General features: G+C 50.7%; 6 protein-coding genes across 7 annotated transcripts; 4 read left to right on the top strand and 2 right to left on the bottom strand.

Annotated features, from left to right (window-relative positions):
• The first annotated feature begins 229 nt into the window (after nucleotides 1-229).
• On the top strand, nucleotides 230-2,053 carry LOC121591032 (serine protease easter). The gene is made up of 4 exons (XM_041911361.1): nucleotides 230-410; nucleotides 626-946; nucleotides 1,086-1,194; nucleotides 1,312-2,053. Exons 1-4 carry the CDS (start codon nucleotides 320-322, stop codon nucleotides 1,928-1,930), a joined length of 1,140 nt encoding a protein of 379 aa, XP_041767295.1. The 5' UTR covers nucleotides 230-319; the 3' UTR covers nucleotides 1,931-2,053.
• A 100-nt stretch (nucleotides 2,054-2,153) lies between these two features.
• LOC121591029 (exocyst complex component 5) lies at nucleotides 2,154-4,825 on the bottom strand. The gene is made up of 2 exons (XM_041911358.1): nucleotides 4,498-4,825; nucleotides 2,154-4,430 (listed from the first exon to the last, which is right to left on the bottom strand). Exons 1-2 carry the CDS (start codon nucleotides 4,528-4,530, stop codon nucleotides 2,319-2,321), a joined length of 2,145 nt encoding a protein of 714 aa, XP_041767292.1. The 5' UTR covers nucleotides 4,531-4,825; the 3' UTR covers nucleotides 2,154-2,318.
• Nucleotides 4,826-4,895: 70 nt separating this feature from the next.
• Nucleotides 4,896-8,877, top strand: LOC121591035 (ras-related protein Rab-1A). Its single transcript, XM_041911366.1, has 6 exons — nucleotides 4,896-5,254; nucleotides 6,894-6,966; nucleotides 7,058-7,105; nucleotides 7,191-7,238; nucleotides 7,321-7,548; nucleotides 7,646-8,877. The coding sequence occupies exons 1-6, from the start codon at nucleotides 5,241-5,243 to the stop codon at nucleotides 7,838-7,840; spliced, it is 606 nt and encodes a 201-aa protein (XP_041767300.1). The 5' UTR covers nucleotides 4,896-5,240; the 3' UTR covers nucleotides 7,841-8,877.
• Nucleotides 8,878-9,405: 528 nt separating this feature from the next.
• On the bottom strand, nucleotides 9,406-12,283 carry LOC121591033. Of its 2 annotated transcripts, none has more exons than XM_041911362.1 (2): nucleotides 11,962-12,283; nucleotides 9,406-11,818 (listed from the first exon to the last, which is right to left on the bottom strand). In XM_041911362.1, exon 2 carries the CDS (start codon nucleotides 11,740-11,742, stop codon nucleotides 10,675-10,677), a length of 1,068 nt encoding a protein of 355 aa, XP_041767296.1. In that variant the 5' UTR covers nucleotides 11,743-11,818; nucleotides 11,962-12,283; the 3' UTR covers nucleotides 9,406-10,674. The 2 variants fall into 2 exon arrangements, with proteins under 2 accessions (XP_041767296.1, XP_041767297.1); XM_041911363.1 differs by having other exon boundaries at nucleotides 12,085-12,283.
• A 6-nt stretch (nucleotides 12,284-12,289) lies between these two features.
• On the top strand, nucleotides 12,290-13,290 carry LOC121591034 (RNA-binding protein pno1). The gene is made up of 3 exons (XM_041911364.1): nucleotides 12,290-12,543; nucleotides 12,612-12,705; nucleotides 12,796-13,290. Exons 1-3 carry the CDS (start codon nucleotides 12,422-12,424, stop codon nucleotides 13,210-13,212), a joined length of 633 nt encoding a protein of 210 aa, XP_041767298.1. The 5' UTR covers nucleotides 12,290-12,421; the 3' UTR covers nucleotides 13,213-13,290.
• Nucleotides 13,291-13,628: 338 nt separating this feature from the next.
• Nucleotides 13,629-26,731, top strand: LOC121591027 (lysosomal-trafficking regulator). Its single transcript, XM_041911354.1, has 9 exons — nucleotides 13,629-14,409; nucleotides 14,513-14,592; nucleotides 14,815-15,040; nucleotides 15,241-15,357; nucleotides 15,428-18,194; nucleotides 18,505-22,616; nucleotides 22,698-22,857; nucleotides 22,950-26,337; nucleotides 26,409-26,731. The coding sequence occupies exons 1-9, from the start codon at nucleotides 14,314-14,316 to the stop codon at nucleotides 26,524-26,526; spliced, it is 11,064 nt and encodes a 3,687-aa protein (XP_041767288.1). The 5' UTR covers nucleotides 13,629-14,313; the 3' UTR covers nucleotides 26,527-26,731.
• The last annotated feature ends 2 nt before the right edge of the window (nucleotides 26,732-26,733 follow it).

Genomic DNA, 26,733 nt, shown 5'->3' with positions numbered 1-26,733 from the left:
CACTGCATTGACCCGGTCGCACTCGTTCTCGCCGCAGCGTGCGGCAGCCTGCACCACAGCCACTGAAACGTTCCCATCCTTGTCGCACTCCGCTCTCTCTCTCTCTCTCTCTCTCTCTCTCTCTCACGAGCGCGCGAGCGTGTTTCGCGATCTGATCTTTGATGAAGGAGGAGAAGCCACACACGGAGCCCTGGCCGGACGCACGCATTAGCCGGGTTCCGCGTCATGGCGTACCGCCGGCTTAGTCATTCGCAGCAGTCCGAACGGATCGGTTCGGGCAACGCAAACGACAGTTTCTCGCACACCTGCAGCGATCATCATGAGCATTTTCAGCCGCTGCCCGCTGAGGTTGCACCGTCTACAGCTGGTGCCGTTTCTACTGCTAACGCTTCTAAGCATCTCAGCTGCTCGTAAGTGTGTGTGTGTGTTCGTGTGCGTGTATGTGTGTGTACGTTTGTTTTGTCAACGGTTATCACAAGTCGACCCCCACCAACCTCGTACCAGTTGACCTCTAAGCAGAAGGAAGATGATCACTTCTCAAGACCTAATTTTCGGTAGTTTGATGACAAGCGACTAGCGACTAATGTTCTACTTTTTTTTTACTACTCACCCCCATTTCACGCAGAACAATGCACCCTACCTGATAGCACTGTAGGCGAGTGTATACTGCTGCGCAACTGCAACAGTCTCCTGACGCTGATCAGGAAAAAACCGCTGCTAGATGCCGATCGGACGTACTTGCAGCGATCGCAATGCGGTTGGTCCGCGGCCGACAATCATCCGCTCGTCTGCTGCGCGGACAGCTTGGTGGCACCGGTTCGCGTTGGTGTCGGGCTCTTGCCGTCACCGGGCCAGTGCGGCATACAGACGAGCGATCGCATTTTCGGCGGCGTTAACACGCGCATTGACGAGTTCCCTTGGATTGCGCTGCTGAAATATGCAAAACGTACGTACATTCCGGTTGCTCGTGTACATAAAAACGGCGGGGGTGGTGGACGGTTCCACCACGCTCAGCATGTTTGTACATAACACCTGCTGTCTAATATTTACCCGCATTGTTGTTGTGCGTCTCTATCTCTGCTTAGCGAATAACGTTTTCGGGTTTCACTGTGGTGGTGTGCTGATCAACGATCGATACGTCCTAACGGCTTCGCACTGCGTCAACGGTAAAGACATCCCGAGCACCTGGAATTTGTAAGTTTAATTGTTAGGCCTCTTGAACCCTTTTTTTCTTTTGTATATTTAGCATAGCTCCATAGAAAAGTTTGTCCTCGTTAACTCATTTCATTACCTTACCAATTGCTCCCATAGGGCCGAAGTACGCCTCGGCGAATGGGACACCTCTACGGCACAGGACTGCGAGGGACTGGGCGATGACGTTGACTGCTCCCCGCCACCGATCGATGTGCCAATCGAGGGAAAGATACCGCATCCGGAGTACGTGCCAACGTCGGCCGAACAGTACAACGATATCGCGCTGCTGCGATTGCAACAATCCGTGCCGTACTCTGACTTCATCAAGCCCATCTGTCTGCCGATGCAGGCCGAGCTGAAGGCGCGGGATTACGTTGGATTCCGCATGCAGGTGGCCGGCTGGGGACGTACGGCAACGGCGCGCTTCAGCAACGTCAAGCAGAAGGTGGCCGTCGACGGTGTTTCGCTGGACACGTGCAATCAGGTCTATCAACGCGAGCAGGTGCTGCTGCGCCAATCGCAGCTCTGTGCGGGCGGTGAGGCCGGCAAAGACTCATGCCAAGGTGATTCGGGCGGCCCGCTAACGGGCGTCCATACGGCGGGCGGTTTGCAGTACTGGTACCTGATCGGACTGGTATCGTTCGGACCGACGCCGTGTGGCCAGGCCGGTTGGCCCGGGGTTTACACCAAGGTGGACCAGTACGTCGATTGGATCACTGCCACGATTGCCGCTTGAGAACCTAACAGCAAACATGAGTGCTGCGTGCACGCTGGGTATTAATGGTTGAATAAAGTGAAATTTACATAAGTGCATTTGAATAAAGAAGGAGTTTCGCGGAATTTCTGTTCGCATATGCAACACCCTTTGGTGCATTGTTTTGAATGGTATTCCCCAAACCAGCAGTTCATTACAGCAAGTGGATGGAACCATTAATTACCAGCACTGTCGGGGGAATTCTACTTTCGGACGAAACAGTTGCCCGGTTTAATGAACTTTTTTTCCAATGATTATATTCTCCGTTAAATTACATATTGCTATAAATGTAACTGTTCGTGTTAGTAATAGTGCACTGCATTTAAACAATCCTCTCTGTAACAGCTTTTGCTCTCGTCGGCTCTCCGCTCTACACCATTCTCTGGTCCGATATGCCCTTCAAGGAGTTGGATATTTTTATCGTTTTATAATCGCTCCGCAGCTGGATAAAGTTCATCACCACGGACTTGTCGAGATAGTTGAGCGTTTCGCCACCACACACTTCCTGGAGATTTTCGTGCTTTACCAGCAGCAAATTGCAGAGCGCGTGCAGCACGTCGAACAGCTGCGTTACCAGCGGGCTCTGCAGGACGCGGGCACTCTTCCGATACTCGTTCACGTCGCAGATGGCGCACATTGCACCGGCCGTATTGTACTGGAACTGTTGCAGGTGCTCGAAAACTACGCGATGATAGCGGATGCCAAACTCCGTCAGCACGGCGGCCAAATTTTCTCCATCGATCGTCTTCTGGATGAGCCCGATCAGCGGGTTCAGATACTGCACCACCGCCAGGCACGCATTCGACGCCACCGTATCGACGTCCGTGTCCGGTTTGAAGTCGGACTTTTTCTGCTCACTGCTCAGGTACGTCTTCACCCAGCCGAAGATGGCATTCAGCGTCCGTTCCAATCCCGTTTCTATCTTATTTTCCACCGTCTCCAGGTAGGAGCGTTTCTTCTGTATGCAATCCGTGTACTGCGGAGTGCCGATCACGTTCGGGATCACGCTCGCATTGTACGTCTTTTCCAGCAGGTGCACGATGGCGTTACACTTTTGCGCAACGTCAAAGAAGTAGATCTGCGGTACGCTCTTGCACTCCGCGATCGGAATCGCCTGCAGCCCGAGATCGAGCGCATAATCGCAGTGCTCGTGCAGCAGATAGCGCAGCAGCGTGTCCGTCAGCTTGAGTATGTTGCGCGGCAAATCGTTCTCCTTCGAGAGCAGGCAGCACCGCTCGAACGCGTGCGACGACTGCTGCAGCAGATTGATCGCCAGCTCCTCGGACAGGAACGTTTCGCCGCCATAGTCCTCGATCTGAGCGATATTGATGTTGGCCCTGCTGCCGATCAGCGCTTGCATGTCGCGCCTCAGCTCCTGGAAACGTTCGATCTGCTTCTTCTGATGGTTTTTGGTTTCGTAGAACTTTTTCAACTCCACCTGACACTTTGCGTCCAGCGTGCGGCTTTCCACCTCAATGTACGTAGCGAGATGGCGGTCAAAAATGTTGGCCGTCAGCTTCTGCAGCAGATCGTCCTCCGAGCCTTTGAAAAACTCTTGCAGTTCGGCGCTCAGCTTCATCGTGCGCGAGTACAGCTCGGACAGCGTCTTCAGATACTTGTTCTCGTCCTTACGGTCGTCCAGCTTCGTCTGCACAAACTGGTTAATTTTCAGCTGGTAAATGTTGAGTATAAACTTGCTGATCACCTTGTCCGGCGCATTGAACACCTGCTGTATGATTTTGTAGTGCTTGTGGCACAGCGGTACGATCCCTTCAAACACGTCGCGACCCCCGTACGTCGTGGCCTGGCTCTGCTCGATGTACACGTCGATCACCTGCGTGTAGCCCTTAAACTGAGACAGTATGTCGGACAGCTCCTTCATCCGTTCGATGTTTTCCATCTTCTGCGCCGTGGCAAACTCTTCAATCAGCTGCATCTCGACGTCATCGTACTTGGATTCAATCTTTTTCTTCGCGTTCGCAAACCGCTGGGCCGGTAGGTCTTGGGAGATTTGAAACAGCTTCTGAATAATGTCGGCCGCCTCGTACAGCTTGCTCTTGTCGCTGTAAATATCGTTCACGATCGGGCCCGGCGTCAGAAACTCGGCCATGTGGTTGAGCAACAGCTGCGCCTCAACTGCTCGGCTCCGTGGCATGTTTACGTTTTGCAGCTGCTCCCCGAGATGGATCACCTTGCCCGCGACCGAGTTAATCTTCTCGTCCAGCTGATGGAAGTAGTCCACCGACACCTGGTGCTTGGCGACGAACTTATCAATCGCCTTCACGAATATTGCCTGCTCTTCCTTCAGCGCTTCCTCGAGCTTGTCGCACTTTCGCTGCTGTCGCTCCTGCAGGATCTTCATGTCCTTAATCGTCTCGACGAACGTTTCGTACAGCAGATCGGGGTCGAACTGGTCGGAGCCGATTTCGTTGTTTGTGCGCCAGCACAATCTTTCGATAAATTCCTCCACCTCGAATGGGTCCTACAAATTCACGATCGGGAGTGTAATTCATCTGTTGCAATGCGTTGCAATACCGGGCAAAGCTTACCTGCTCCAGCTCTTCTACATATTGGGACAACATGATGACGGATTGTATCCGAACTGGTGGATTGTTTCACATTAAAAGTTGTAGCGATTTTTAATGAAATGGATATCTTCTCCAGTCGATACGCGGTTGTTGACAATCGCTGATAAACGTCAGATACGCACCAAGGTTGCTTTAAATCAATTGTAGATAATAATTTTCCAAGCGTAACAGTGCGAGATTAAACAAAATGCAAAGCAACATCAAGCACAATTCTCCAATTGTTTTATAAATTTTGGTGTAATTAGCTCCGGTAAACTCCGCAACATCAGCTGCCCTCCAGGCCGAGCCACCTCCGCTCGATGCACCTTGTGCGCCAAAGTGACGTTTTCGATGAAGATGATGTGTCAGTGTCGCGCACGGAAAGAAAGAAACCAGAAAACTTGGAAGTGTTGTACATTTTCATAGCAATCTAATTTTGCCGTGGTTTCCGTCGCCTCGTTCCCGTTTGCGAGAAAATAGCGGACGTAAAAGTGAATTCCGACTTGTGATACGTATTTCGCTGCAGATTGCGATACCCAAGCGCTGGTAACGGTGTGGCCGCCGAGTGAATCCGATTCGTCAGCGACTTCGTGATTCGTGTTAATTGTGTGTGCTGGAAAGAAAATCGGTACTGCAAATCGGTCGAAGCTGCAACCCGTGTGCCCCGTACTGTTAACACTACCCAGGAGCCGAGTGAAGGAAACCAATTTCCCCCCAGTACGACCATGAGTCCCGAATAGTAAGTGACCACCGCAAACGGGAAGGGGGTACCCGGGAACAGAGAGGGGTGGGGGAGGGGAGCGTGTAATATGGTGTTTCTCCCCCATTCTTCCTGAAATGCATCGAGTTTGTTCTACTGCGTCAATCGCTACTGCTATTGGGGACAGGCAGGCCCTGACAGAGTTGGTTGAGCAGGAGTCGCCGCAGCAGCATAGGGAACAAAGAACTATTTCCGCCCGTATAGCTGAGCGGAAGGATCGGATGACGAAAAGGAATTACATTTGCTTACGGCTTGCTTCTTTTCTTTTTCTTTACTTGGTCTCTGACCGATAAGAGCAAACGGTAACGATGATGACGAAGATATTCCGCTGTGAGCATTTTCTAAACTACACCTTCCGCCCCTCCCCAACACACACACACACACACACACTCTCTTACTCTCACACATACACACACCCCACGAGCATCGGTGATGACGACGTCGAGCTTTCGCCGTCGTCGTCGTCGCCGCCGCCGTCATCGTCATCGTAATGCCATCGGCGGCACCCGCACCCTTCGTACGAGTGTGTGCGAAAAAGAGAAGGCAAGTGTGTACAGAGCGGATCGGTCGCTCATCGATTTTAATACACTGTTGATAATAGGGCGCCAGTGTGCTAGAGAATGACGGCACGATTTATCCTAATCGCATAAACCTTCGGGAAGTGTGCGAATGTTGCGAACATTGCGAAAGATCGAATGTTATTTGTTTGTTTCAGGAGAAAAGGGCTTCCCAGTGTTGAGGTATACCGAAATGCAAGCGAGCAAAAGAGACGGACAACATCGAGTAAACAACAACCACTCGCGCGCGCACACACACACACACACACACACACACGCATATAGTCGTGTCGAGTGTTGAATCCACCCCTCGTACGAGAGCCCCGAGAATGGTCAAGTCTGGAAGGAAGGGAAAGCTAGAACATGTAACGCCCATCCGTCAGTTCTAAGTGATCATGAAAAAAACATCATTTAAAAGTTGATGTTTAATCAATGAAAATTACATCTACCCGGACGTGGAAATGTTACCCATACTAGCTCGTTTCTTTGTTAACGATTAGATGGCTTTACATCTCCGAACCAATTCTTTATCATCCATCGTTTCCCGGTGAATGAGTCACCCGTTGTAGAGTGTGCCGTTTCCAACTTAGCATGCATCGGGTGCAGTACATCGAGCGATCAACACTGACGCAAGTCCTACGAATCTACGGATCTTGCAAGATCTTGCGCACAGCTGGAGGTGAACTTTAAACCTTTAAACCTCACCGACGTGTCACGTCGCAATTGATGAAAACAAGGAAATATAATTGAATCCGCAGAGCGTGTGGCGAACGCTTAAGACTTCGTTGTTGTTACAAACACACGTGGTCCAATTTGTAAGCAATTCAGTTTAATAGCAAGAAATTGATTTGTTTCATCTACTGTCGCCCATTCAACTGTCGTTCTGATTTATTGCCTAATTGCTAGACTTTCCTCTCGCTGGAAGCAATAGAGTGTTAAGTCACCCCAAGTGTTTTTGCTCAGAGGGGCGTCTCAGTATTACTACTATTTCATTATCAACGTACTATGGCGGCTCAGGCTTATTTCTTTCCCTTTCCTCTCTTTTCGTCACTGTCCCGTAGCGACTACTTGTTTAAGCTGCTGCTGATCGGTGATTCCGGCGTTGGAAAGTCATGCCTACTGCTAAGATTTGCTGTGAGTATATTAATAGTGAAGAGGAATGTTAAACGTGTTAGTAAGCACGTACTTAAGAACAACATTTGTTTAACTTGTTCCCCATCAACAGGACGATACATACACGGAAAGTTACATCAGCACAATTGGTGTAGATTTTGTAAGTATCCCCCGCAACGATTAGTCAGAAAAGCAGCGCGTGATAGCATCTAATCAATTGTGTGCCTTTTTTACATTGCTTACAGAAAATTCGAACCATAGATCTGGATGGAAAAACAATCAAATTGCAAATTGTGAGTTGCCGCCCGTCATACGATGCTATTTGCAAAAAGGGAATTGTTTTACTAATATGCAATCATTTCCATTTCCTTTCAGTGGGATACTGCCGGACAGGAACGGTTCCGCACGATAACGTCGTCCTACTATCGCGGGGCACATGGTATCATCGTGGTGTACGATTGTACCGATCACGATTCGTTCGAGAACGTGAAGCAATGGCTGGAGGAAATCGAGCGCTACGCTTGCGACAATGTAAACAAACTGCTAGTGGGCAACAAGTGTGATCTGCAGACGAAGAAACGCGTCGATACTACCACGGCAATGGTACGCTTCCACCTTCCTCCATGCCCCTAACATGAATCGCGATATGCGCAATACTGACTAATGGTGACCAACGTTTTTTTGTGGTGAATGTTTGCAGGAATTAGCGAATCAATTGGGCATTCCATTCCTTGAGACGTCAGCGAAAAATGCAACCAACGTAGAGCAGGCATTCATGACCATGGCGGCCGAAATCAAGAATCGCGTAGGACCCCCGTCCAGTGCTGCAGATCCGCCAAGTGCTGTGAAGATCGACAAGGGGCGCAACGTGGAGGCAAAGTCGGGCTGTTGCTGAACACCAGATTGTTTCGGGTCAGCAGTTATTATTATGATTATCATCCTCTCAATCGATCGACCACCACGCTCCTTCCCCTTTGCGCTATGAGCCGCGGCCGCGGCGGTAGCAGTAGTAGAACAGCAACAGCAGCATCATGAAGAAAACAAAACATTTACTGACAGACAGGCAGACAGGATCTAGGGAACAGGAAACGGAACGGATAAGCAGCAAAAGTTTAAAAAAGACACCTTGATGAACCCCACAAACACCAATCCTTCCCTCTCCAAATGAACCGTTCCATGTCAAGAACATTCGGCAAGGGGCAAGAAACGAGGATTAACAGAACGGGACTGGTGTTTGGTTTTGTCGTCTCTATGCGCATCGTAATATGTTTTCTTTTGCGATCTTTCTTCACGTGTCTGCAGTATCACACACGAAAACACACACACATACATCTTGCTGGATAGATTACTACTATTCTAATTATTATCTATGTATGAATTATCAAGATTTTGTTGAATTTTTCTTCCCTGCGCGGGAAGATACAGTGTGAGCAAAACGGTCTCCTGTGTAACAACACAAGAACGGGGAAAAAAACAGCAAAGCAAACGTGTCTAGACGCGCAATGTGCAATGCCGCCTTTTTGTCTGCGTGGGTGGGTGCAATGCGTGAAAAGAAAGTAGAAATATAAATATCATAAGATCGAAAGAGGTAAACATATGTGCTTGTGTGCATTCTGTATGGATACTTTTTGGTTTGTTTGTTTGTTTTGGACGCCTGTGGGTTATCCTTGCCCCCCCCCCCCCCCCCCCCCCAAAAAAGAAGAGAAAAAATCGTCCGTGGATTGAAGGGACTGATGAAGGGACTGAAGTCCGTGATCCATGATTCACGCATTAACGCATTCGAGCGGTAGCGGTTCATCGAAGAGGTGCATATAGCAAACCCCACAACAACATACACACACACACACACGCACACACCTACACAACAAAACACAGACACATAAACAACACAAGCAAACTAAAGGAGACATAATAAAATAGTGGAAATTGGAACTGCTTCAGTGCGTTGGGAAACTGTCCAAAACGAAAGAACGGATACGGTCGTCTGCAGACGTCGCACTATACCATGCCCCAACACATCCCTGCACACATTCCAGTCCAGTTTTCGCTTTATCACATTCCCCCTACTAAATTGCTATGAAAGTACACGGATGTTTAAATCTATGCGTGATTTATCTACAACTAACGAAACAACACAGAGATTGTGCGAATATCGTTACTTGATATAAGAAAGGAATAGTTTATTTAATGGAAAACAATAAAATAATTTTTATTTCAATTTTGATACAAATAAATAGTTACAGTAGACATTTCATATGCGTAAAGTAATGAAAGTACAAAACCCAAAACCCATCACAAAAATGTTTAGAGCTTCTAACTGATTGTTCCTCGCTTTTTAGGTTTCGTCTCTCTGCTACTACTGGCATTTTCACGATTAACTTTGATTTTTAATGCAATTATCTTTTTTTTATCGTAGATTTGATGTGTGATATCATTTCAGTGAAATTGCAACCCATTGCATTTACCGTAAATTGATGATTATCCTTTTTATTATCAAAAAATGGGTAATGCGATATGACTTAAATCAAATGGCAATATAAAATAATAAATAGTTACATACTACGTTTGAATCGAATTCCTCCTCCTTAAAAGGAATATAGCAAATGTGTTCAATCTTAACTTACTGCCCTTCGGTTTTTGTTCAGTCAGAACTTCGATCGGAAGGGAATAGAAACGGTAATGGTAGAAGGGTTGATAGAGATAGGGACCTATCGAAAGACGGGACACGTAAGTTAAAATTTCTTAAATGGGCAGAATTCTGCCAGGAAAAAACAAAAGCTTCACAGATTCTCACGCTTGATTTCACTCACCTACCCTGTATTGTTGGCACATAAATTACGCTAAAATATTCCATTGCACTATGACACTCTGTTGCTGTTTGTTACGCTTACGACACATACAATTGATTTAAAGTACGATGGTTCGCCATCTGCTTCCGCCAGCTAACTGCCATCTAATTTGTTTGGCATTCTTGTAACGGAAGGAATAAAGATGATAAAGATGGGATTTTGATTTGAAAGGAAACCGAAATGCAATCACTCACAAACTACACACAAACGTTGGCTTATCCTAATCTAAACGCAAAACGGAGATGTTTTTGCTGATTTATCTGGTTTCGTTTAAAAAATGCCTCGTGCTTCCACTTTCTTCCATTCCAGTCTAACGTTTACATTAGTGATGTGCTCTTTCGAGCGCACCCACGAATCCGATCCGACTCCGGCTATTGTTAGTCCGATTCCGACTCTGGCCAAATCCCAACCACTCGTTCCGCCCGGGGTCAGAGTCATCCGGAATCGTTTGGAATCGTCCGGAGTCGTTCAGAGTATTAGTAGGCATGCAGAGTCGTCCAGGGTCGATCGTAGTCGACCGGAATCGGATTTGGTCGGAGTCAACAGGAGCTGTCCAAAGCAACGCGCTTATGATCAGGCTTTTACTTTCGTGGGGGTTTTTTCATTCACTTTGCGCGTGCCCTTCGTATACAAGCCTTTGTTTCGAAAGCCGACGCTAGATGACTCCAACACCAACCGATTCCAGACGACTCCGAACGATTTCGAACGACTCCAGACGACTTCGTGTGACTCCGACTTCCAACGACTCTGGCCGACTCCGGACGATTCCGAACTATTTTGGATAATCCTGGGCGGACCTACCTTCCGGAGTCGGTTCTGAAATTATCGGAGTCGGATCGGAGTCGACTCCGGATTTTTGCCAACTTTATCCATCACTAGTTTACATCTGCTGCAAAAGTTCCTGCGTGTCCTTATTGTACAGATCGTCCAGCTGGCCATCGGGCTGTTCCCGTGCGCCGACATCGTCCTCCTCCGGCACCGTCGATTTGCGCGTAACCGTGGACGACATACTACTGCTGGCCGATGTGGTCGTCGCACTACGCTGCGCCAGCTGATACTTCGTTCGCTTGGGCAGCGTGCCGTGCTCGTCCTGATCCTGTGGATCGCTGTCTACCAGGAACGGTTCCGAATCGCTCGCTCCAAGCGGGGATGCTGCGGCATCTTCCTCTTCATTCGCCAACCGCCGACCACCGTACGACCCCACAGCAGCAGCAGCAGCCGCCGCAGCCGCAGCAGCCGCCGTCTCAACCCGCCGACGCTCTTCCTCCTCCTCTCGCTCGTCCTCGTCCCGCCCTTCCTGCTCGCCCTCTGCATCATCGTCGTCTTCGGCAAGCTTTTTCTTCAGATGGTTGATCACCTCCTTCTTCTCGTTCAGTATGCTGATGCACTTCGTTATCAGTTCGATCTCGTACAGCCGGCTGTCCTCTTCCTGCTGGCGCTGCAGCTCGACCAGCTCCTCGTGCTCCTCCTTCAGCTCGTGCAGCACCTTGTTCTTCAGCTGCACATCGTTGCGCAAGCGGTTCTGCGTGGCGATTGAGTTGGACAGCACATCCGACAGCAGACACTGGGAGCGCAGCAGTATAACCGAACCGTACGCGACGGTTAGCGCGGGCCCCACCACCTTGCGCCACACGAAATTGTTCTCCTCGACCGCGTAGCTGAACCCGTTCGCGCCGCCCTCGGTGCAGAGTGCCAGCTTGGTTTCGTGCAGGAAATCGTTCCAGGGCCGCTCCAGCCGAATGGCCGTCTGCTGCAGCACCTCGTGGTCGATCTCGGACAGGAAGCTGAGGGGCGTGTTGTACAGCGGGCTGAACACGATTATCTTTAGCAGTATCTTGCGCTCGCCCCAAGTGCTCTCGATGAACGCGTAGTGGTTCCAGGTGCCGCCTTCGCTGCCCGTGGCGGCTACGATCGGCAGCTTGTTCAGATATATATTATCCAGCTCCATTCCTGTGTCTCCGGCATGCACTGCGAAGGGGCGTGGGGAGGCGATGGACGATGGTGATTTTACTGGCACAGGAATTCTAGCGAGAGGAAGGAAAAATGGACAGCAGAACACGCATCCAATCAATATGAACGACTTCACTTCATGAATAGACTTGAAATCCCTCCCACCCCGCTATGACAGCAGCAGCAAACGCCTGCAGATTGAGTTAATTTTGCAAACCTTCTATTCGTTCCGTTTCCCCCTTTCTTGCTTTGCGTACGAGCAGTCGCAACGGTACAAAACGCACTGCAGACCCGAGCGACGCGCACTTGTTTTTCCCACTTTCTTGTTTAACAACTTTACCCTCCTTCGCCACCGTTTTTCGCGTTTGCGTGCCCTTCTTTAGCGTTTCCTATTTATCGGGTTGAACTTGCCCGTCCGAGCAAACAGGTCTGGTGCGGTTTGGGGGTGGAACGGGTGAGCTTTTTGGGGTGGTGTTTTCTTCCTTCTCTCTTCTTGCCCTTGCCGAACTGTCAAAGGTAGCTGTCAAACGGCTGACAGGCAAACAAAACCGCATGTGCTTACATCCTTCCACATTGTAGGCATCTTTTGCGGGCGACGAAAATCGCATTCTTTTGTGGTAATATTCTATTTGTGAGGAAATATCGTGCAGTACAACGGTCTGCAATAGAACGCAAGCATGGAGGTCGATACAGCCGCTGAAAGCGTTCCCCGGGAAGCGACCGGCACGGAAAAACTGCACAAGAGGAAACCTGCAACGCAGTTGAGTGAGATTCGTCAAGTGCTTATCCCAAAGACACGGTAATTTTGGTGCAAAACGTCTTCAAATGCAGCATTACTAACTATCATTGCTTCCTATTTCATGGCAGCAAATCGGCGTTGAAAGAAAACTGGATGAAAATTTTTACACCCGTTGTCGAGCAACTCTCCCTGATGATACGATACAACGTTAAAAATAGTAAGGTACATGATTGAATAGAAAACAGGCCTATCAGCTATCACTATTCTGCCCAGCAACTTCTAACCCAGCCGGCAACTTGTTCATCCCCACAGGTGGAAATAAAGGCCACTGATGCGACGCCAGACCTCACCTACCTGCAGAAAGCGGACGACTTTGTGCGTGCCTTTGCGCTTGGATTCGAGGTGGAGGACGCGCTAGCAATGATCCGGCTGGACGATCTGTTCATCGAAAGCTTCGACGTAACGGACGTGAAGTCGCTCAAGGGTGACCATCTGAGCCGGGCGATCGGACGGCTGGCGGGAAAGGGTGGCCGGACCAAGTTCACCGTAGAAAACACTACCAAGACGCGCATCATTCTGCAGGGCTCGAAAATTCACATCATGGGCAGCTACAAGTACATCCAGCACGCCAAACGCGCCCTTAGCCATCTGATTCTGGGCTCGCCGGCCAGCAAGGTGTACGGTAACCTGCGCACGGTGGCCGCCAATCAAGCCTCGCAGCGAATGTAGAGGTGATTGGGGCCAATGTAACGAAAAGATTATTTTGAAATGTAATTTAGTTGTTTAAGAAAACCGTTCATTTTCAAATTATGTGAATGTGTTCTTTGATTTCGTGGGCAATTAAACCCACAGCACAGCAGATCATGTAATATAGCACGATATTTAACTGTTGGCGATCGTGGTACGGAATAAAGAAGCAACAATACCGTAATTAAAATGCTCAAATCGAAGTATTTCCCCTTAGAAAAGATAGCCGTACGCTAATGTGTGAAGCGCTCGACTCGCTCAGCTATACGGCGCCCGTTTCGTAGTAGTGGTGCGAGACGGCTTGCTGGTGTGCGTGGAATGGTATGAAATAAGTGTGTGGTGAAATGGAACCAAAACAAAGTGTTCCCCCTCCCTTCGCACCATCCTGCACAAGCCCACCACTACCCACGATTGGCGCGTTTCGACACAGATCGGCAGCCAAAATCCTACGCAATAGTACGGTAGTGTGCGGCAGACAGGCAGTCAGTGTGCGCTTCGTATCTTTTGTTTGTAGCTTGCTCGTAAAAACGACCCTCGAGTCGTATCGCCCGCTACTGCGAAACCCAGCTGGGTGCAATCACACCACAAGGGCAGACCAGAACGATGAGCAGCAGGTTTACTACATCGCGAAGGTCGCTGCAGTTCGGAGTGGGCTAGGAAGAAGAGCCCATGTATCGTTCTTTTTTTTAATTTGTTTGTTTGTTTGCGCGGTGTAGTTGCTGACTCCGTCCAGCTGACTCTTGGACTGGGCCATTGTGTTGTTACACCTACAAAGTGTGTACTGGTGCTGTCGATTAGTGTTCATTTTAAGTGCGTCTTATTTTGTGTGTGACCTCTCCCTGCATGCCGTGTCGGTCTGCCCGTTGGGATCCGATGATCTGCATCACCATCTGCATCAACGCACGGCGTATGGGATTGCAAGAAAGTAGTGTGCGGCAGGCTGACCGTAAATATTGAACTTGTGTAGTGTCGTGCGAAAGCCTTGCGAGCGCAAACAAACTCCTCCTCTCAGTAAGCCAGGTGCAATCTTTAAACCCCCCTTTTGCCGTATGGTAAACAAACCTCAGCACAACCCTCGCGAACATGGCGTTAGAATCGCCCATCCGTCACAGCATCGGTCAGTTGTGCGAGCTGTGGGCTCACATTTACGATAGCCATTCGTCGGCGGACATTTACCAGGTAGGTGGTGCGGAGTAGTACCGGCAGATACTATTACCTCTAAACATGGTCATGGACATACTGTGGTGCGGTGGTTTTGATAACCCTTTTTTTTCTTCTGCAGCGGAAACCGGAGATAGAACAGTTCCTCGAAGGATTCAACCAGCTTAGCGAGGAGGATCGTTTACATCTCGATCGGTTGAAGTAAGTAGCATCGTCACGGAGCCGGTTTTCTTATCACTTTCCGGAAGCAGTTATTCCAGTTTGGCTGGAGTCGGCCAATGCTTGCCGTGTTTGGGAGATAAGTTGACACGGATGATTCAATTGCTGCATGAATCCCCTGCGCGCTTAATCTATGCTGTTGTATGAGCTTTTTTTCTTCCTCTCTCTCTCTCTCTCTCTCTATCTTTGTACGCCTTTCCACAGCCGGTACGAGAATATTTCATCCGCCTTATCACGACAGCTGCTTTTATTGATATACGAAATCTGTGATCCCGCCGTAAAACGGTACGCTCGGGCTGATTCAACATCCACGACGGTTGGATCGCGCAATAATTCTTCCACGGCTACTATCACCACCCCACCCGCCGCCTTCGTCGAAGCAAGCCATGCAGTGGAAAGAACGCTAGATGTTAACTCCGATGAAGAAGAGGTACGTTCGGTTGCTAACATGCCTGGCTACACACATGTGAAGGCATAACAAACCGATTCAAAACATGCCCTAGACTGCCCAACGTAACTTGGGCATCGCGGCTTTGTGGGCACACCAATTACAAGCGATACAAATACTTGCCCTAGATGCCAAGACTGTTAGCTATTTTCTTATCTACGTTTACTAAATTATCTTCGCAGGCAAAATCGCTTCTTCGTGCGGATAGCAGTGAAAGCCGTTGCCAGTGGTTGAAGGATTTCTTTCTCAACGACATTGGTGGTTTGTTGCTAAGAACGCTGTCCAAAATTGGTGCCAAAGTATGTGTGGCGTGTGAATCAATTCGATCAAGGTTTTATTTGCTTCTTTTTTCCTCTAACCGCTCTGTAGGATATTGCCAACAGTCGTGAAATAGCGGCCCTACTGGTACGCATTCTACCGACCACGAAGTGGCACCCGGCAGACAGTTGCCCGACGAACAGTCCGCTTGCGCTGCAACCAGGATACGGCGAATTTTTGCGCAACGCATTAAAAATGCCCACCTACAACGGGGACTGGTATCGCGACAATTTTAAACGGTCCTTACAAAATGGGGGAACCACTGCGGCGCTGCTCCGCTCGTACTCGAACTCACAGGAAGGTGGCGGGTCCGGTGCAATACCGGCAGCCTTTGTGCGGCAACTGAGTGGACCCAAAACGTTCGCCGCTACGGCTGACTATGCCAGCGCGACACAGCACCTGCATCGTTGCACGGTGAGTGATTCGAAAACGCTTTCGCAAGATCAATTCACCCTCACCGTGCTGGATCTGCTGGAAAGCTTGGTCGTGCACGAAAATGTGCTCACCATCGATGAAAACTCCGTTACCGTGTCTTGTCTGCGTGTGGCACTGGAGCAGCTCAAGCGCCAGGAACGTTTGGAGGAAAGCTTGGAGAATCGACACATTATACGCCACAAACTGCTCGGCCTGGTGATGCTGTGCCTGAACAATATGTTTTTTCTCGAATCGCTCGACTCGAACGATCTTAGTCTGCGTGCGGTAGCGTCCGATATGATCGAGCTGTTACGGGAAGAGTTAAACGAACGGCCAATCGATGCACTATCGTCAGAATTTACCTACAATCTGATCTACACGATAGTGGCCGCGGTCAATCAAACGTTTCTGCACTTCTGCCACAATCTCGTGAGCGAACAGCTGTTTCTGACGATATTTAAGCTGCTGGAAAGTAATGTTGAGATCGTGAAGCACACGTACAGCTACCTGCAGCTCGGGACACGCGCGTGCGGGTCCAAACACAACAATAACAACGGATACGATGTGGAACCATTCGTACAAATGATGCCAAACTGTTCCTCTGGGTTGATTGAGATGCTGATAAAAATGTTACAGAATTTCATTTTTGCCCTCGCACCAACCAGAGCCAGCTACAGGAAGGCACGGAAGAGCCGCTTCCGGTTGCATCATTCGCGCCTCGAAGCTCGCAACGGATACGTGTGTGCGCTGGAAAACCTGTTGCTCAATCTGTTCCCGCAGGTGAAACACTCCGACCAACGGTTGATGGTGAGCTTCTTCAAGGTGTATCAGCTTTGCTGCTGCAACACGAACGCAAACACGCTGGAGGTGCTGATGAAGCTGTCCAACGACGAGCTGATACCGAAGCTGCGGCTTACCTTTGCAAGCCGTGCCGTGGTGCACGCGATCTTCAACCGATCGCAGTGTGAAACGTGCGAATCGGATCGTGCAGCCAACACGTTCTACGAGCAGTTCACTCGCACCCATCGGGAGGTGTTTGGAGAGTTTAGGCGGTTGGAGAATCGATCCCGTATGCCAACGTTTCTGCGCTATCTGCTGGATATTGCCCGAGTTATTCCGTACCGGTTGCGATCGTTTATGTTGCAAGAGTTGGTGCTAAAGCTGCTGCAAGATGAGCTCGATCGTATGAAAGAAGGAAGAGAGTCGGAACACACGGTCACCAGATTCGCAAGCGAGGATGACGGTGGAAGGGATATTGTAAACGCCTGTCTGCTGATTGTCTGTCGTGTTGTCATGCAACAGGAGGAACGTGAGATGAGTCTGTTCTATCGCGAGGAAACGTTGGAACTATTGCGGGTGCTTAGTGGACGGGTGGAATTTGCACACAGCATGCACCTGATCATGACGATTGGCATGCGCGGTGGCTCGTTGACGGAGGAGTTCGAGCAAAAGCTGGCTGAAATTCTGTTCTCCAACTTGGATGAGCATATCGCGTATGTTGGAAGTCTTTTTACAATAATTTCCGACAGCAAGCTGGATGTTCCACTGAAATTGATTGAGAAGCAGTCGCCGTCGAGGCGCTTGCAGCGAGAAGAATCGTTAGAAACGATACTGCAACTGCACCAGGAGCACTGGAAAACGGTTCGGCAATTGCTGAAGGAAAGTAAACGCTTTCGCAAGCTGTTCCTGCGCCGTTACGATGGCGCGAACGGAGTTCGACAGTTTCTAGATCTCACGTACAACTTAGCGAGCGTTTGTCTTTTTCGCAGTCGGCTTAAATCAATTCAAGAAACGGTACCTACGCTCACGGAACAATCTTCCGCCTTGCTTCAACTAACGAACCACGGCGAACAGCTGCATGGTTTCGAACCGGAGCGAAGAAGCGTACTGAATATCTTTCACTTTAACGACCAGCTTATCGATGGTTCGATATCGAGTGCCGCCAGTCTGTACTATAGTGCCACTGCTAATGTTGCGCATGTTGGAACCATCGCCATACCCGGGACCCTAGAGGAGGAGGATGATTTTTCCTTCTTGCGAGAACTGCAGCTTGCTACGATCACCGAAGAATGGCAGAGAGAGTTTCTGTTTCCCAACGGCCAATCAGCTGTACGTGACAGTAAGCTGGAGAAGAAGTGGTCCCTTACGGAGCTGTTCAACATCCGGCAGATGTTAAGCAACCTGATGGAGGAAATTCTGGGTGGCCCGGATCACCAAGACTCGCTGGAACGACGCATTAATAGTTTGCCAGCGGTCGCCAGAAAGCTGCTGATTGAGACGGGAAATCCAACGATAAGGAAAAGGTTAACGAGCCTGCTGGAAATCGTCATGGCTTCAATGCAGCTCCTCATGGACGGTCTGCCGGGCAGCACTGAGGATTGTGAAAGCTTAAAACCGGAGCTGGGTAAGTTGAGCTAGTTGTGGGGGTATGTGCAAGGTGTGTTTGGAAGGGTGTGTGGAACGGATGCAATTCGATCTGCTTGTTTCTTTTGTGTTTATGTGTGTGTGTATTGAACCCACTCGCAATTGGAACCTATTCGCTGAAACCCTATAAATGAGACACACATACTGAAGCGTTGGGTTTGGTAGTTGGCTCTCGATATAAACACTCTTGTTGCCTCTTCTTTACTGCGCGGACACTACTAAATGTAACATTTGGTGCACACAAAAATAACCAACAAATTGGCGATTAATTGTTTCGTTCTCTATTGCAGCAAACGCGATGCAGGTTGCGCTAATGGAGTTGAAAAAAATGCTGTTAAACTGTGCCACCAAAGACTGGGAGTGTCCCAGTACAGCGAACAACGTTATCAACGTGCTGCATGCACTGCTAAAGGTGGCTGAAATGCGCAAAGATTCAGCCGTCATACAGCAAGATGTTGTTGATACCGAACTTGAACGGAGTGCTTTCGCGAAAATGCAATTGTACGACCACGAGGTAGACCAACTGGTGGCGCCCTTATACCACGAGGAAGAAAGGGATGATTTGAGCTCAACGGATGAGTCATTTACAACCGCGCGAGAAGACGGGTACGAGGGAGACGTGGAAATCGATCCATATTCTCCTGCGGAACTGATCGGGAGAAAGCAATCCATCGGAGGGGTGAAACAGTGCAACGCAAACCGTTTGGTAAACGAGCAAATCTGTACAATCGTAACGGAGGTTCTGGTGGAACTATCAAGACGTTGCGTGGAGCGTCCCGACCACTGGTGCCCCGTACTGGCCCAGATGGTGGTGAAGCTGAACATTATTCGCAACTATCTCGGTGGCTCGCTGTACCTCATTCGCGGGTTTGCGACGGTCCTGCAAACGAGTGACGTACGGCTGAAAGAATTACAGGCGGCCATCGTGGACTTGATCGTGGATCTGGACGTACCGGAAGTGTTGATCAAGTTCGTACAGCTGCTGGGACACAAGGACCCTCCGGTGCAGTTGATTCTCACAAAGCTGGCAAATCTGTTTGAGGCCGGCTCCGGGCTGGAATGCTACCAGTGCGTACAGTTTCCAGTGCTACATGCAGATCGTACATTTTCCTCCTCCTGTGACGTACTGTTGGCGAAAAAGATAACGTTTCTGCGAGAGCATCATCTGTTTTTCAATGTGCGTACCGGGCTGACCGACGCCGCCACAATTGTGCCCTTGAATTATGCCAACTTTTACCCGTGGCATGGTAGCGGCTTTACCGTTTCGGCGTGGGTTCGTGTGGCACAGCTAGCCGACCGGCAGCAAACGGACTTTACGCACCTATTTTCCGTCGGCAGTGAAAAGCAAATGCTGTCGGTTTATTTCAACTCCCAGCGCCAGTTGGTGGTACGGTTCAGCAAGCCGGACCGGCTGATAGTACCTACAAACACGAAGCAATATCTCAGCAAGGCCATCAGCAGATCGGAGTGCTGCGACAACTGCACCAAGGAAATGCAACACTTGTGGATGTACAAACACCTGCTGCGGGGCATGACCGAGGCGGCGTCACACACGTTTATGCTCGATACACCGCGCGCACAGTGCGTGTACTGCTTCAAGCAGCTGCCCGTTGGACAGGCATGGAAGGAAGCGGCCGAGTACAGCGTGGATTCGAGCGCACCGAAACGGGTAGATCCCGACCCAGCCGATGTGCTGCTGCGCCAGTGTACGATAGGGCAGGATTGGTGCGTACCGGAAGGGTGCTGGTCGATGCTAACGTTCGCCGTACAGCAGAACGATGATTCGGTGCAGGTAACGATTACGCATGACGGTGTGCAACAGTTGGCACAGTTTTCGCTACCAAATCCCTGCAAGATACACATCGACACGGATTTAACCGTGCTTGCCATAGGACACCGATCGGGCGGACCGAACGAGTGCTCTGTTGGGTACGGCCTGTCCGGTGTACACGTGTTTAGCAGATGTATTACGGACGAGGCCGCTTTAGCGAACCTGTACGCCATCGGGCCGAATGTTACAAATTTGGTGGCCTTCGCCACCGGATACATGATTCCAAACTATGGCACGCTAAACTTGTCGAAACTTTCAACCGACACGCTGCGCACAGTGGCTTCCCTGCAGCTGCTAGAAAAGGCCCATCTAGGATATCTGACGGCCAACAAGCTGGAATCATTCGTGGCTCGCCATCAAAACATAGGCCTAATGTCGTACGCTGGCAGGCTGCGATCGATAGAAATTGAATCGTTGCAGCGATCGTTGCTAACCGCCGGCGGTGTGTCCATTATGCTCGTATGCTTCGCCCGTGTTGTGGAGCTCAGCGAATCGCCCGCCCTGCATGTGGCGGCTCTGAAGCTACTGCTTCGCGTCGCTCATTGCAATCACGATTTCTTCAACGAGTTCGTTCAATGCAACTACCTCGAGTTGATCGGCGTAGTGCTGAAGAACAAAAAGTGCCACAAAGATGTCGCCCTGCTGACGACACTGCTGGAGGTGGCATTCGATCAACCGATCGTGGCGAAGCGGGGCGATCACTATCGCGTACTGACCACCTCCACGGCCCGCATTCGCTACCCGGGCATGGTAACGTTCCTGCTGGAAAACTTTCAAATCTGGATCGACCAATCGGAGGAAGTGCTGGACATTCTGCTGTCCGTACTAGCTACCGCCACGCGCGACAAACATCCGGGCATGATGTACAACTGTCAGCGTTTGCAGGATGCGTCCCTGGTGTCGGCACTGATCGACTTTTGTCGAGTAAATTTCGTCATTCCAGCGAAAACGGTAAAAATTTCCCGCAATGCCGCAGACATGCTCGTATCGCTGATTGCGATCCTGTCCCAGACGCCGCCGAAGGTGACGCTGCTGAATGAGATCATGGAGCTGCTGCTTCTGATGCACAAGCCCACCGACAGCTATGTGACGCACGATCGACAAAAGTTCTACTTCAACATAAGCCCCAACCAGTTCGGTGGCGGTGGAAAGCAGCGCGGTGACAGGACGGCAGCGGCTAGTAGCAGTGGTGCTGCCAGCAGTAGTGGACCGTCGACACCCAAGCTGCAGCTGCGGGATCGACGCCTTCGTCCACAGTCACAGCTGCGGAAAATTCTCCCCCTTACAATCACTTCCGGCAGCAACAGCTCGTTCGAGTCAGCCACGACGAGCTTCATCATAGACACAAGTCAGACCGCCGCGACGAATGCAAACAGCAGTCCAAACATCACCGTTTCACCCGATGATAAGAACCGTAGTGCGACGGCAAACACACCGAAAAGTCCAAAAATGAACTCACCAGATGGCAGTGGCCTGGGCATGGAGGAGTATTATGAAAAGCTAAATAAAGCCATTGCCGAGGGGAAGTTGCGCCGGAAAAGTTTGCTCGACAGCATCGACCGGGGGAGCAGCAAACGGAAGCTAAGACGGTTGAAAAGCACGCCCAACATCAGAGCCTCGTCTGGCAGCCGGAAAAAGCAGATCGGATCGCCTCGCCTTACCGGCGGATCGCCGCGCAGAGCTTCTTGCTGCGCACGTAATGAGGCGAGCCGCAGCAATGCAGGCCCACAGCAACACCAATCTCAAAGCGCACCAACGACATCGTCCTCGTCCACAGCGTCCACCACGATCAGGTACAAATTCTTCGAACAAAACTACTTCGCCACCGGAAACGACTTCCTGCAGGAGAGCTTCCTGCGCGTCATGTGTGACTTTCTGCTCATTCTGCCCGACAGCGATGCGTGCAAGTTTTTGAGTGGAGAAAACCGTATCCTGGAAACGCTGCTCATCCTAGCCAACAATGGCAATATTCGCATCCGCACCATGCTGCTGAACCTGGTGGCCGTCATCGATGATCGGATCGATGGGGCGCGGACAGCGGGCAGCAGTGGTGCTGCTGGAGGCAGCTCGGGTCCGTCCGGTGGAGGATCCGTTTTGCAACAGTACAGCGAGGAGCAGTCGAAGGTGTTCTGGTACCATCTGGCCAATCAAATCGGAACGCATAGCGTCAATGCGGAGCTGCTGGGCAGCTGCTATCGGTGGATAACGAAATCACACGCGCCGTTGGCGATGGATCGCGGAGACGATCATCCACTGGCCACGCTGTTGCAGGATCGGTCGGTGGAAATCGTGCGAGAGAACGGACTGAACGTGTTGATAGCGATTCTCATTCAAGCACACATTGATCCAACGCTGTTTCGCGGCGTGCTGCACGTGATAGAGTACGTCTGCACGAAGCATCGTCGCCGGGCCGGTCAGCACATGATCGACAATGGGCTGGTGTGGGCACTGGTAAAGACGGCAGTGAAAATGAACGAGAAAGAAGAGCTCGTGCAGGAGGAAAGTAGAGCATACTTGCTGGAGTTTTTAACCAGCTTTTCACACCTAATGATACTGAGCAGTGTCGCGAATGTAAGTGCAGCTAGACAGACGAACTAAGAAGGCAAGGCTTTTGTAATTAGGCTTATTTTAAATTTAAAATGTGTTTTGCAGCCTTTCTGGGATCTATTAAACGGACTGACGGTGGCACAAAAGCACAAGAACGAACGTGTAACCAGGGCGGTACGCGATCTTCACGCCGCCCTGCTGCGGAATGTTCTGCAAATATTCATCTTTCGTCCCAAGCAGTCAATTATTGGTCACAAAAACACTTGTAAGTTTATTTGGCATGTTTATCCTTTATCATTCTGACGTATTTTTCAAATGCTCTTTAAACTTAAAAATACTTTTTGTTCTCTTCTTTAGCCTTCACCGTTGAGCTTGCAGGATGTGTTCTCTCCAAGTCGGAAGTGAAGACGCGTTTTAATCGACTGCACGATAAGGCGATTCAGTTCGTCACAAACAGTGATCCCGAGGGCGACTTGTCCGATCCGGAGACGGCACTCGTCCGGCACCTGATGAACCGCACGTTGAATGGTAATCCGCGCGGTGGCAATATTATCCTCTGGTGTTTGCTGCCCAAGCGTTCCATTCGGCTGAAAATCTACACGATCAAGCAGCTGGGCCAGTACCTGGAAAGTGGTGGCAACCACCTGTCAGCCATCTGCGACGTGAAGATGCTGAAAGTGTTTGTGCAAAGCATATTGCTGCTGAATCAAAAGCACATCCCGCTGGAAGATCTACGCCTGGTGAACGCTTTCTATCAGTCGATCGATGGAGGTTTGTCGCACGGTGCCAGCTGGAGCCTGACGCAGACGTTGAAAGATTTCGAGTACCTGCGTGCGATCAGCATGAACGACCAGGAGCAGACGATAATGAAATCGATCGCACGGCAGGAGAAGCTGATCTACTCGTGTACGGTCGCGGCGATGCAGATTACGCGCAACAGCGTCGAAAAGCAGAACCGGCTGCGCAAAGAGCTGATCATACAGCTGCGCAAGGATAACGATTATCGATTTTACGACCAGTGGCACCGGCTGGTCGATCGGATGACGCACGACGACGCACCGTGGTACAATGCTCGGCTGTATCCAAGCTCCTGGGAGCTGGATGACACGTACGGGCCGGATATGGCGCTGAAGCGCATGCGGCGCTGCCAGATGACCATCGATCGGCGGTTTCTGCTGAAGGAAACGCTGCCGGAAAGCAAACACGGAGCAGAGGAGGAGCGTGAGCAGACACCGTTGCTGGCGTACCTGTTCTCAAACGACTATCGGCACGAGTATTCCGTCGAGGAGCAGGTGCTGTACACGTTCACGGTGCGCAAAACCTCGCCGAGCTATGAGCAGGAGTGCGAATGCATCATAACGAGCACGGAGCTGGTGCTGAAACCGTACGATGCGGGCGAGCTGGAGATATACGACCTGCACGACATTACCAAAATCTGGACCAAGCGGTACGAGCACCAGGAGTCGGCAGTGGAGGTGTTTCTCAAGTGTGGAAAATCGCTGTTCATCGTGTTTCACCGCGATCCGAGCGAACGGGATACGTTCGAAGGGTTTTTCCACGATCTCGTCGTGCGCTGTGGCCGCCAGGAGCTGGATCATTACACGCAGCAATGGCGCGAAGGGGCGCTCTCGAACTGGGAGTATCTGATGCTGCTGAATCAGATTGCCGGACGTACGCATCACGATCTCATGCAGTATCCCGTATTCCCTTGGGTGCTGGCAAACTATGACACCCGGACGCTGGATCTGCTGGCCGAGCGAAGCTTTCGCGTGCTGGAAAAACCCATCGCGGTGCAGCACCGGGAGCTGGAAAAGCACTACATCAACAACTACAACCATCTGCGGCAGGCGGAGAGTGGCGATCCGAATGGTGGGCGACGGAAAATTCAGCCATACCACTACAGCTCACACTACTCCAACTCCGGCACGGTGCTGCACTTTCTGGTGCGTGTCCTTCCGTTCACATCGCTGTTTCTGCAGTATCAGGACGACAGCTTCGATATACCGGACCGGACTTTCCACTCGCTCCAAACGACGTGGAACCTGGCGAGCAAGGATTCGCCAACCGACGTGAAAGAGTTGATACCGGAATTTTTCACCTTTCCCGAGTTTCTGGAAAACCAGGAGGGTTTCGATTTCGGTACCCGGCAGTCGGGCGAACCGGTCAATCACGTAGAGCTGCCGGCGTGGTGTGGCGGTTCCGCCCGCCTGTTTGTGCTGATTCACCGCCAGGCACTGGAGGCAAACATCGTGCGTCGGCAGCTGAGCCACTGGATCGATTTAATCTTCGGCTACAAGCAGTCGGGCCAGGCGGCCATCGATGCTATCAACGTGTTCCATCCGGCCACTTACTGTGATTTCACCGCCTCCGATATCGACGATCCGGTCATGAAGCTAGCGCTGGAAACGATGGTCAAAACGTACGGACAGATGCCGCGCCGTCTGTTCGACACTCCGCATCCTCCGCCGGCAATGAACCCGCTCGTAGCCAATCCGCCGAAGGTATTGGAAAGCGTGGTCGGTCTACGGTGGGGCTTGTACTGCGGAAGTCCCATACTGTCCGATCCTAGACTGGCCGATGTGTGGGAGAAGCATTCGAAAGAATCGTTGGGCGGCATTGTGATAGAGCGCGGAACACTTCCGCCTGCCACACTGGCTACCCTCGATGGTGATAAGGTATTTGTGTTGCCGGAAAAGATGAACATATTTTGTGCGATCGCGCAAGGCACGGGATTGAAGAAGCATTACACGATCAGTTGGGGTGAAATGGACGATCGGTTAAGAATACGATTGCTCCAGGACACGGGGTCGACGGAACGGCCGAGGGAACTGTTCTACGGTAGCAACAGCGTCGCGTACGATCCCATCACGGCCTGCGGATCGGATGCGCACTGTACGAGCATCTTTTTCGGCCACCGTTCCGGACGGATCGTCGTGTTTCAGCAACGATCGCGCCGCAGAAGGGGTTCCTTCTTCAATCAGAATATGCAACCGTCGGTCGCGATGATGTCTCGCTCGCGCTCCAGCTCATTCCGTCGGTGGATCGATCGAAAGAGCGCCAATCTGCGCCGTCGGTTAGAGATGGATCCGGACGACCAGCAGCCACAGCCGCAGCAAGAGCAGCGGCTACCGCACGACGATCAGATTGACTGGGCGTACCCGATACAGTTGCTCAAGCACCGGGCGCCGATCAGTGCCATACGCATATCGATGGAGTACAAGATCGCCGTGAGCGTTTCGCTCGACGGTTGTGCCGCCATCTGGGATGTGAACAGTTTGATGTACGTGCGTGAAATTCCCAAACCGGTCAATATGCTGCATTCGAGGATCAGCCACGTTGCCATCAGTCCAACGCTCGGTGACATTGTGCTGGTACACTCGGCGAGTGCCGGTTCGGCCCGGCCCGCCACAGCGACCACTGGCGGACAGGAGTCGTGGAGCAGTGCAACGTTGGTGGAGGAAGATGACAGTTTCGAGGTAACGGAAAACTATAACGCCGACTACGTGAACATCACGATGGACACGAATCGGCGCGATCAGCTGCGACTGTACACGATCAACGCGCAGTACGTCGAGCACGTGTTTGTCGAGAGTCCAATACATGCGATAACGTACTCCACGGTAAAGGAAGGCTGCGGCGTTAACTGTATCGTGGTCGCGCTCGAAAGTGGCATTGTGCGGTTCTACTCAAGCTGGAATCTTGCCCTTCTGCGGGAGGTTAACGTAGAACCGAATGGCGTTAAGTGGTAGGTGGCGCACGCGAAGGTGCTCGCAAACTGGCCTGTATTCCATTAACCGTTGCTTTCTCTCTTTACAGCGCCCTGTTTTCAAAGTATCAACATCTAATTCTGCTGACCGCCAGCAACACCGTTCAAACGTGGACGGCCGAAGGTCTGGCCGGGGCTTTGCCGAGCATACAAGAACCATATCAATAGAGGGTGTACAGATGGGCTAGTGAAAATCGTGCATGTAACGATTAATACTTATCTACATTAATCAAGAAGCATGTAACATTTGTTGGGTAGTATGTACGATTGTTTGTTGAGTGTGTTATTGTTTATCGAGATTATTTTTGCCACATTTATCAACTGAGCAGAGTTTAAAGGGAGTTTAAATAAATACATAAGATTTACAGTTCTACT

This window comes from Anopheles merus, chromosome 2R (assembly GCF_017562075.2).
Source record: "Anopheles merus strain MAF chromosome 2R, AmerM5.1, whole genome shotgun sequence".
Classification (NCBI taxonomy): Eukaryota; Metazoa; Arthropoda; class Insecta; order Diptera; family Culicidae; genus Anopheles; species Anopheles merus.
This window is presented reverse-complemented; position numbering and strand designations above follow the sequence as displayed.